At 38.2% G+C, this 11,680-nt stretch overlaps 1 protein-coding gene across 1 annotated transcript in view; it reads left to right on the top strand.

Annotated features, from left to right (window-relative positions):
* The first annotated feature begins 266 nt into the window (after positions 1-266).
* Positions 267-11,680, top strand: part of pdhx (pyruvate dehydrogenase complex component X) — a 33,403-nt gene continuing 21,989 nt past the window's right edge. Inside the window, exons 1-4 of the mRNA XM_085411832.1 lie at positions 267-432; positions 4,254-4,337; positions 6,413-6,513; positions 11,156-11,364. Of these exons, the coding sequence (XP_085267958.1) occupies positions 297-432; positions 4,254-4,337; positions 6,413-6,513; positions 11,156-11,364 (530 nt within the window). The 5' untranslated portion in view covers positions 267-296. The remainder of the gene's footprint in view (positions 433-4,253; positions 4,338-6,412; positions 6,514-11,155; positions 11,365-11,680) is intronic.

Raw genomic sequence — 11,680 nt, 5'->3', positions numbered from 1 at the left:
TCTATTTAAAAGCGACAGAACTACATTGTAAAGGCACTTGAAGGACCAATGTAGGTAAGACTCTTGTTGCCTGATCGTTAATGTCTACACGAGCTTATAATACATTTGTCACCGGGGTAAACTTTTTTTTTCATTAGTCCAGTGTTTGCGTTTAAAGATTTTTCTGTGCTTCATGTTTTTCTTTTAAAAATACGGATTTTATGGCAGAAAACGGCTCTGTCCTTCTTCACCCCACCCCCTCCTTTTTTGTCGTCAGGCATCTGTATGGACACGTCTTGCCGACGGAGGACGATAACATGGCGGCCTCCTTGCGTTTGGGTCGTCAGGGAATGTTATTTGGCCTCAGACTGAATAATTTTAATAAATGTTTAAGGTCGACACACCAATGGCAAGACCAAGTCAGACACTTCTTTCAGTCGCCATGGGTACTCGGTAAGTGTTGACAGTTTACCAGGTAAATGGCTGTTGCCCTTTCTGTGCTGACAATCGCTGGCATTTGCAATCGTCACTACCCTTTAATGGTGCAACGTTACTTTGCTCTCGTTTTGTCAGGGCATGACAAATAGTAGGAGTGTTGGTAAATCAGAGGGTTGGCATGAGTGTTAAGCGAAAAATGTAATGGTTATTTTTTGCAGTTAACGGTATGGAAAGCTGCTAATGCCGCTTTCTAAATCACTTGGATTATCTTGCATGTCTCCAACCAGTCTGGTTTCTCTCCCTGTAAACGAACTTGCGTCATCAAAGCTGTCACATTTGTAGCAGAATCATTAAATGTTAAAAAAAAAAAAAAGAGTATTAGCTCCAAAAAGTGCTAACACTGAAGCGGCAAGGAGGAGAAAGAGTGATAGTAGATGAGTTTAAACACGTAGGTCAAACAACAAAAGCAATGAACAGTGTATAAGAGAGGTGAAGAGAGTGTGGGCAGGGTGGAGTTGAGTGTCAGACGTGATAGTAGAAAGAGTGAAAGGCAAGGTTTACATGATGGCAGCCAGACCTGCTGTGATTTAAGGTCTGGAGACAGTGACACTGACTAAAAGACAGGAAGCAGATTTGGAGATGCTAAGATTTCCATTGGGAGTGCAAAGAATGGACAAGATTAACACTCAGTATATCAGAGCCCAGATTGAGCGCTTTAAGTTAAAGAGGCGAGACTGAGAGGGTTTGGATATGTTCAAAGAAAGAATCATGGATATGTTCGGCAAAAGGTCTTGAATATGGAGCTGCTTGGCAGGAGGAAAAGAGGAAAGACCACAGAGGATGTAGTGAAGGAGAAGATGCAGACGGTTGGTGTGACAAAAGAGGGCTCCAAAAAGTTCCAAGAGTGTAAATGCGGTGTATCAGAACTAGGGCTGCACGATTAATCGTTAGAAAATCGTGATCTCGATTCATACTTATGTGCGATCTCATTTCCAAATGACAACGATTTAAAAAAATAAATAAATAAATAAAAAAAATAAGACGACGACGATTGTACCGCATTTTGATCCGGGACGTACTCTGCATGAAAACAAGCGCTCACTCTTCCTGCTCAACAAATGACAAGGGCGGAGCCTTATACCACGTGATACAGAAGCCGTGCCGTGTGATGCTAAAATTAGCAGGGAAAAAACAACTGAGAGCACGTCAGGGATGACGAGAAAGTGACAGGAGAAAATCCGTTCCGGTCAACCACCCAAACACCAATGACGGGAACCTTATACAGCGCTTTCCTATACACATCGAACTCAAAGAAATTACGGAGGCTATCACTTATCACCTGACCAAAGATATGGCTCCCATCAACACTGTGCAAAACGAGGGATTTAGGAAAATGATCAACACCCTAGACAAACGCTACACAGTGCCGTCCTGCAACTATTTTTCTATTGTTGCACTACCTGCTCTATACACGCAGTGTCGAGCAACGGTGGAGACGGAATTTCAAGCAGTACAACATTTTGCGGCAACAACAAAACGTGAGACATTTCTTGTTTTTATGTTTATTTATTGTTTTTATGTTCAGTCTCAACTGTTACGAAGTCGATGTGCAGTTAATAAGTGCAATTAAATATTTATACTGGAAAAGAAAATCGTGAGAGAATCGTGATCTCAATTCTAAGCCAAAAAATCGTGATTCTCATTTTATGCAAAATCGTGCAGCCCTAATCAGAACTTTATTTAAAGGGATCTTATTGAGAAACCTTAAACTAGCTCCTCCAGGATGATGGCGCTTTAGGGCACTGGTACTTCACTATTTGCAGATTTGAAGAGATGCACTGAAGCTGTTCTGGTGGAACTTGTTGTGCCCATGATATGCCCATATGCCCATGATTCCTGCGCTTAATTTTTTTTTTTTCCGTTGTGACATGTAAACATGTCAGTAATTAAAATAAAATGTTCAGTCCCAAATCCAGTGTGAGTATATGAATTTGAAAAGTTACACAGATGTCATTCTTTGTCAATGAATCTTATTCAGAAATAAAACTGCCCAGTAAATGTTTTGGGACTTTAAGCATGAAGAAGATAAAATGTAAACAGACAGATTTTCTGTTTTTGAGTACTGAAACAACACGCATGCCATATAAATACACAACTCTTCCTTACACATCTCTGAAGGTTGATTCTGTTCATCTGGACGTCCCGATGAATAGAATCAACCTTTGGAGATTTACTTACCGTACCTGGATAATTGAGCGTGCATCAAGCTCTTCCTTACACACTGAATATGTCTGTGAAGGTTCTCAGGACAAGACTCAGCAGTCCATCTGCATCTTAAGGATAAAGGACACTCTTTCGAGGATGCCAATGTTCACATTTTGGACAGAGAGGACAGATGGTTTGAAAGAGGAGTGAAAGAAGCCATCTATGTCCACTGTGAGCGACCATCTTTGAACAGAGGCGGTGGTTTACGACACCAACTCTCTGCCATCTATAATCCAGTTTTGAGATCCCTTCCCAGACGCCTTAACGCCCACTCTCATCCAGGGCCAACTGACCTCAGGAATTCGCATGATAAGGTGGGGCCAGGTTTCACAATGAACTCACCCGAAACTCTGGCTGATTGGGACCCACACCCAGTTTCACACCTTGGCTCAGGCGATTAGAGGATCATCAGGGGGTCCTTTTGTCCCTCTGTGGGGGGAAACTCCCACTAGGCTTATATGTGGGACTCTCCACCATTTGACCTTAGAACTGAAGAAGCTTCTCGGATGAGAGGTGAAACGTCTTCAAGTAACTTAAAGAAGTCCAGACGCTTTTCTTTGCAAGCTCCTTTGACTTACACACTGAAGTTTTGCACCACTGCTGAACATACAGCAGGTGGCAGCAGCACACAGTTTGGCCAGAGACCATGCAACATGAAACAAAGGCCATGTTACAATAAATAAAAACTAACACACCAAGAATTTGAATAATTGAATCCCCAAATTATTTACATTTTTCATTTCTCTTTTAAATTAAATGTATATAGATTTATAGTTATATAACTGACTAACTTGGCTGCCTGACTTTTATTATGTAAGATTAATTTAAAGTGTGGCGTCAAATGGAAAGGGCTTTTTTTTTTTTTTTTTTTTAAGTTTTTTTAAGTTTTTTTAAGTTTTTTTTCTTTTACCTGTTTGGGTTAATGTTGTTTACTGCTAACAGAAACTTTTTTAAAATATGTATCATGCATTAAAAATTCTATTATAAATGACTGTAATATGTGTGTTGTTCAGTAAACATAAAGAATGTGTAAAACAAAGGGCTATTCATTTTAAGTTGTACCGTGTTTGAGCTCTAAACCTTATTTTTGTTGCTTTCAGCTTTACTACCATATGTAGTAAAGCTGTTATCTTGGATTTATGTTTTCTTCTGGCAGCCTGAAGCTCTAGTGTGAACTCTGGCCTTCTGTGTGACTACAGATGGTGACAGTTGGGGACCACAATGATACAAATGCCTTTGCATCTTCTGGTGTGGTGTCATCCAGGAGCACAGTTGTATAAGTGACATGGCAACATTTTCATGGTACCGCTGTCTCTTGTGCTCTGCTGCAAGTTGAACATACGGACCCCCAAGGGCTTTATTCGAACTATTCAGTGCTACTTCTGAGCATGTTACTTGATGCATTTTGACATTCAAATATTTTAGATGAAATTGCAAAACCTTACTGGAAGGGCTAATTTTTTTCCTATTCTGAAAGAAAGGGGGGATTTTTGTTTTAAATTTAAACCTAATGAAACCCTTGACATTATGTGCCGTCGAAAATCATATGTTATTTTCTTTCTCTCCTCTAGGCGTCAGTCCACTCAAAGTGCAGATGCCCGCACTCTCTCCTACCATGGAAGAGGGAAACATAGTCAAATGGCTGAAGAAGGAAGGTAAAGAAAGCACGTTGACAGAAGACTTTATTAGAAAATTTAACAGACACTCATCACACATTTGTACTGAGCTTCTTTGTCAGATTTTAAACCTCTTTGCGTTTTAATATGTTATCCAAAGGGATAGATGCTTCACTTTTCTTGTACTTGTAATATCCTCCCCTGTAGTGCTCAGTTGGTTTCCAGTTCTTAAAGTAACAGAGAGAGGCCTGAGAAATGGGTCACCTGAGGGCCTCTGGTGGCTAATTGGCTCAAGGACCATGGCAGTCATTATCAGTCACTGTTTAGCAACTCTGCATAGCCAGGATCCTTAGTCGCACACTCATATATCAAGAGGCCAGATGCTGAATTCTGATTGGCTTCTCTGCTGTGTTGCTATGTGCTGTGACTTGAGGTTAGATTTGAGTTTGTTTGTGTGTGAGTGAGTGAGAAAGGTGGGGAAAAAACAGATGAATTATTTGAGAAAAATATATCTACACTACTACTTTCTTGCTTTTTAAAAATGAGTTTATGGGAGACTGATTAAAAGCACTCAATTTGCATAAGATAATATGTTCAATTAATCAACTGCTGCTTGAACTGGTATTTGAACAGGATCCACCTGAAAGGGTCAAATGAATCCTTTATCATTTTTTTTTTTTTTCAGCAAAACATTGAAACAGTAGTGAGAAGATTCAATTTAGGGGAATTTATTTTTACAGGTATTCTTAAGTGAGCCACAACATTAAAACCGTGTCTACTATATTGTTTACAGTAGTGTGCAGAAATAACAGTGATGTAGACGTCTCCAAAAACTCTATATGAGGTGTGCTATATTTGTACAATTCTAACAAGCTTGAAAGTCAATATTTGGATTTTGAAGGATTCAAAGCCAGCCATTCAAAACAGTGCTAACCAGTGCAGCACCATGCTACACTAAACCTATATAAATTTGAGAAATTGGATAAGCTGGATTTGTGTACTTTGTTGCCTCTGCATCACTGACAGTCCTGGTTGTTGTTAATAGATTTTAAGCTTATCTTTCTATATACCATTGTAGCCAGTGAAAAGGTTTAAATTTCGGTGGACTTGGCATAGATGTTTGCTTGATTAGACAGATCAACTAATTAGATTTTGATGATTGAGGATCACACTCACTCTGTTCATAACTCCTAGAATAAAGTCCCAATTATGACAGTACACAGTGTTTAAGAGGGTAAATGATTAGGCGATTACATTTATATTTAAAAGGTCACATTGACTATGACATCATAATGTCCTGAAAAAAAACATGCTGAAACTTGAATGGTGGTAGATGAATTCTTCAGCAAGGCACAAGGCTAGTTTTGTCATCATGTCCATTGCACTCGAGTAGAGCAAAGGTGAAAATGTCCAGGGTCACCTTTTTTAATCTTTATCTCTACACATTGCACCTCACCCCAGGGGTCATGTGGTGTTAAAACCTCATACCAATCCAATCTGCATTAACTCTCAGGGGCTTCCAAAATCAATACTCCCTCTGCTCTTCCAACCTTTCCCCCATTTCTTTCCACCTTAACCTACCCTGTTTTGTTTTTGTTTTGTTTTTTTTCTTCCTACACCTCATCCTACCTGTAATAAATCCTATACATTTAGAAAATTATTTGCAATTTTGCAAAATATTTTTTTAGGCATCCTGTTTTCAAAATTTGCTACATTGCCATATTATCTATCATCTCACAGCTGATTAAAATGTGACCAGATATCAAATTTGGGTAACCCTTTTTCAGGCCCCAGCCTTTAGGAAACCATAGCGCAACACAAAAATGAACTACGTTTTATAAACCTTATCTGTTCCTACCACTTCCTGTTATCACACAGCCAATAAGAAGATTCACTCTTTATGCAACAAATTTGTTCTCTTTGTGTATAAAGTGCGATTCAAAGTGCTACTGATGATTGTGACTCATGCATTCATGATAGAATGAATAAGCTGCACTTCCACAAAGGTCCGAAACACTCCCAGAAAATATAAAATTTGGTGTTGAAATACCAAACAAGTATTTATTTTAATTTATTATCTGAAAGTTCTCAGATGTGTTTGTTTACATCTTCAGGTGAGGCAGTTGCAGCAGGTGATGCCCTTTGCGAGATTGAGACTGACAAGGCTGTGGTTACCATGGAATCTAATGATGACGGCGTCTTGGCGAAGATATTGGTGAGTGAGCAAAAACACACATGGTGCTGTTCTGACAGAGATTAATAGAAATGTGAATTTATTTACAAAGAGCAGGCATCCTTGGGCCTTGGGTACTTTTTTCTTAGATAAGTTATTAAGTGGAAGGTCTGAGGATGTGTTTAGATGTGTGTGCAGTTCTTAATGTTATGTTACGGAATCATTTAAATAACGCAGGATATCATCATCTTTCAAGGCTCCTTCATTGATTTTGCTAATTGGCTGTGCTTGTTAAATAGCTTCCTCTTTCCAGTGACAGCAAAGCTTTGACAAGGTGACTGAGAACCTTCACAGACACTTTACTGACAAATATTTCTTTCTTTCCATCCCCCAAGTCTGGTAGCTGTATGAATTTTTAATAGGCTGTCAAAGACCAAGCAATCAGTTGTCTTTCATCAGTACTACACCACATGTTTTTTTTTTTCTCTAAGAATGATGAAAATATTTTATCTCTATTGCTTTATTAATACATATTTGTGATTTAATGAATTTGTGCAAGGGGAATCTGAGGTAATTTCCTTATAATTTCAGCAAGATTTGCCTTAATTTAAAAAAAAAAAAAAAAATTAGGAATAGTGGTTGGGTATTTTCTGTGTATGTTCCTGTAAATGCACAAAAGCCAAAATATTCTTTCATGTCATAAAGAGTGCCTTATGTAATTATTATACAACATGTTCTCTGGCTATGTAATTTTGGACATGCTCAAGTTGTAATGACGCCTGGGAGCAAGAGGGTTCAATTAGGCAATGTATTTGAAACCACAACAAAAACAAATATGCAGCCAGTTCTCGCAAGCAGATGTACTCACAAATATATACACAGATATACTGACAATTCAGAGTATACGATACACTAATTTTTTTTAGTTAGAAATATATTTATGTTTTCATTTGGTTGCACTTTTTCACATTCACTTACTCCATCCTTGTCTTAGCCACTGTGGGGATGAAGTAGTTTCCATAGCAACCATCGAAGAATTGGGGGTAGGGGCTTTAGCTGGAGGAGAATGATGGTCTGCATTAGATAAGCCCCCAAGCTTTCGTTCTCTCGGTCTGTGACAAAGAACATGTGTATTGGAAAAACCAGCAGACTTTGGCGCCATTTCAGAGTTTTGTGTTTTGGTCTTAAAGTGCCAAAACAATATGGCACTTTGTCAGGGTCAGAGTGCATTAACACCTTAGAAGTGTAATTGTGGCTCTCCAAACACACAGTGGGTTTCTAATATATAGACTACAATAATTACCTGCAGCTGGTGCAATCCTGTACAGACTAAAGCAGACATGAAACTTGTGCACCACAGGGTTTATTTATGGGGGTCAAGTACTGCTATGGCACACTACCAATTTCCAGCCATCAGTCATGGATCCTGCTCGTGTTATGATATTGAACACTAGCACCGTGGATTACTGCATCTTATTAAGCACTTACTGCTTTGCTCTACCCTGACCCTCGCACTTCAATCCTAAACTTAGTCAAGCGTACAATGACCCATCGACTCGTGAACTAACAAATATTTTTGAAGATAAATTCATGTTGGTCCCCTGTGTTCAGCAAATTGAAATAAAAGAGGCCTTGTCTAGAAATTAATTAAAAGGTGACAGATGGTATTTAAAAGTTGATTAGTTGGTGATTAAGACCAAAAGTAAATTGCAGGAAAGATTTAGAGGAAGATTCATGAATCAATGAATTGATAAGGATGTCCAAACATTCTGCAGCGCTAACCTGTCAAGTTTGTCATTTATCACCCCTCCACATGTGTGATTTTATGTGAAAGAGCTTAAATTCGACTGTCAGTCTGTTTGATAAGTCAAAGATATAACTGCCATCCTCTTTTTACATTATCTATCATGCTCTATTGATCAGGAGCAAACCTTGCCTTACTAACTAAACAAAACTGTCTCATTTTCTCTGTTATTTTTGTGTTCCTTTTCCAAGTAAACTGCTCATACACTGTATAATCAGAGGGTCCTTCTGAGCTTTGTGTTCATCTTCTTCTGTACACTGTGTATGCCAGTATAGACTATAACAATTTAAAAACAGACCTGAAATGGTTGTTATCAGGTAACGTATGTAAAACGTTGTACAGGTATAGCATCTAACAACTGTTATTTTGAGATTATTGTCAATAAGCTGTTGAAAGTCTCAAAGGGCTTGTATTGTTGTATAAAAATATTATGTTGAACGTTAAGCCTCATAAATGGTCTGGTTTTGTAATATCTTTAGCCGTGCTGAAGGTTTCATGAGAGGTCTCTTAAGGGCTCTATGTAAAATTTATACCTTCTTTCACTGGGCAGTAAGAATAGTGAGTGTCTGCAAAATCCTAAATTGCTGCACCATTGTAAGCTGTAGACATTATTGCCACGTGCTTCACTTTTTTCGCAGATAGCCTACTTTGTTTTTTACACAGGTGCCATGCAAAAGAGAAGTAACTAAAACGAAGAAAAATAGCCTGGATAATAAAACTTGATTTGTGATATTGGGGATAAAACGTATACATGTGAGTGCACTCTCACAGCTGTGGGAAACCTCCCTGTGGCAATTATGCAATCTCTACTAGTAGAAACTGTCACAGTCGCATTAGATTCAAATGACTTACCTGACAGGCTCTTTAAGCTTCAAATAATGGTGCAGATTGCAATAAATTTTCCACCTGGGACGTATGAGTTATACAAAGTGATTTATTAAATATGGTTATTCCCAAATGTGGTCTGAAATAAAAAATATATGTATGCCTCCAAATATGTGTAATAGAAAAATTAGCCACAAAATAACTGTCCACGCCTGACCACTGCAACTTTCCATACCATTTCTTTAATAAGTCACAACAGCAGTATTTCTTTGATTGCAGAGATTTGTGGGTCATAAAGATGACATGAGGATATAAAAGCAGCAAAGATTTAGAATTTAACTTGCTTCCAGTGGAGATGGATTTTTTTCGGTTACCTTAACTTTATGTAGATGAGGTTAGAAACATAATTTGCACTTCCCATAGGTTTTGGTGTTCCGTAACTATTTGATGGCAGTGTTGAGTGCCACACCACCGCAGTGCACGAAGCACCTGTTTATGCAAATATCTATAATGCCTGCTGTGAACATGGCATGTGATTTTTACTTCAAAGATCCACTTAAGTGCTTTGGCAATGGTAGTATTTTATGTGTGTGCGTGCACATGATACACTGTAACACTTACTGATTATTAGCGCTTGAATGCGATCAGCAGTGCTGGTTGTGTGCTTCTGCATAATGTAAAATTGAAAGAAATATTAAGCAGCATTTACTATCACTTAAGAAATTATTTTTGTTGGTTGACATAGGGGAGTTGGTGGACTGGCTACAAAACAGCATTAACCAAGCCATAGCCAACTACCACAGAACTGTTGTACTAGACTGCAAATCTTGCTGGTGTGTTTCCTAGAACAGTTTCAATCTGTTACACACACAAGAATTTTGGGAGGGTTATCCAAATGAATGAATGAATGAATGAATTTGTGTTTCTGTCTTGATACATTATGTTCTTTTATTTAGCCTACACATTGTAAGTTGTGTGTTTTTGTTTGCATGGAAAAATCCTTTTCATGATTGAAGATGAATATCTGTGGAAATTTGCAGAACAACATATTTATTGGAAAACCTCTTTACATATTACCTCATCTTTCACCTCCCACTGGCCAGCAAGGGCACTGTGGGGTCACTAAATATGAAGAATAAGTCACGCATAGGCTTAATGCACACTTATATAATGCCAAAAAAAATAAAATGCATTTTTAACCTGTCATTTAAGGATTATGTTTTCCTTTAAAACTTTGTTTTAAATGAAACTTTAATGTTTTATCATACGGGGCAGATTAGTAGATGTGAGTTAATATTACTTTTTTTTGTTAATCCTACTTTGATTTTGCAAGCCTAAAGGAGAGGGGTGGATTATGTTTACAATGTTGGCATTATGATCATAGATTGCATTATTTAATTATTATAATTTTTAATTTTCTTTAATGACTATTTATTGTTCATCTTTCTTTTTTGCATTTGGTCAGATTTTTTTTATTTTTTTTTCCCTTAACTTACCCGTGGTTTTGTTGGATATTTAAGTACAACAACATGGGTAGTTCTTCATCCTCCTGATTGTCCTCCTTATCATATTGTGCTACATGTTTAGGGGCAGCTCAATAAGGACATATGGTTTGAAATGAGATCCAATGCAGTAGTTGAGCACAATATGTTAAGCTTTGGCCTTTCATTTAGACTGATCAATATGTGAGGAACAACACCTTACACAGGCGCGGGAGAGTAGGAAAAAGCTTGCTCTGGATTTGGATTACTTCATAAGAACATGGTAAATCAATGGTTGACAGCTTTGAAGAGCATAAGACACATCCTCGACGAACCTATTCCAGTAGATGTTGTTGTCACTGAGAAAGTGGCGTCATTTTCAAGGGATCCTCTGATAATTCCTGGCAGGTTCATCTGTTCAGTTACCACAGGTTGAGTGATGAATGTCACTTTCCCACTTTCACCTTCCCCTTTATCTATTTCAAAATAGCCCTTCACCTGTGTTCTAGCAGTCTCCGCTGTAATTATGAAATTATTGAACCAATTTTATTAGTACACCTCCCTCTCTCTACAGATGGAAGAGGGTAGTCGCAACGTGCGCCTTGGCACTCTCATTGCTCTCATGGTGGAGGAAGGGCAGGACTGGAAACAAGTAGAGATCCCCTCTTCAGATGCTGCACCTCCATCTGAAGCTACACCTGCTACAAAAGCAGTTGCTACCTCGGTTGTGACCTCTTCTGCTCCCTCTCCACCTTCTGCACCAAAACCAGTCACATCAGGACCGTGAGTGTCACTTTCATGCTTTTGTTTTTTTGTTCGTTTGTTTTGCTTAATCAAATGACATCTGTCAAATATGTAGTTTAATAAATCTGATGTAGAGTCCATAGACCTTTATTCACTCTACAGAACAATCCTTTTTGACCCCTATTGGTTACATGACGAGTTTTTCCATGCGCTAAATGTGCTTACACAGTAGGCCATTGTGGTTTTTAGCACTCCAATTTGATCAAAAGTAGATAAAGAGATTCCGTAGCCTTAAGATACATAATGAATGAATGAATGAATGAATGAGGTTATCTTTTCTTGTTTAGAGCACATT

The sequence above is a fragment of the Rhamphochromis longiceps genome, linkage group LG7 (genome assembly GCF_057381845.1).
Source record: "Rhamphochromis longiceps isolate RC_006_pf linkage group LG7, R_longiceps_female_GT1.1, whole genome shotgun sequence".
Classification (NCBI taxonomy): domain Eukaryota; kingdom Metazoa; phylum Chordata; class Actinopteri; order Cichliformes; family Cichlidae; genus Rhamphochromis; species Rhamphochromis longiceps.
Note: the sequence above shows the minus strand (reverse complement) of the source record. Positions and strands in the feature narration are given on the sequence as shown.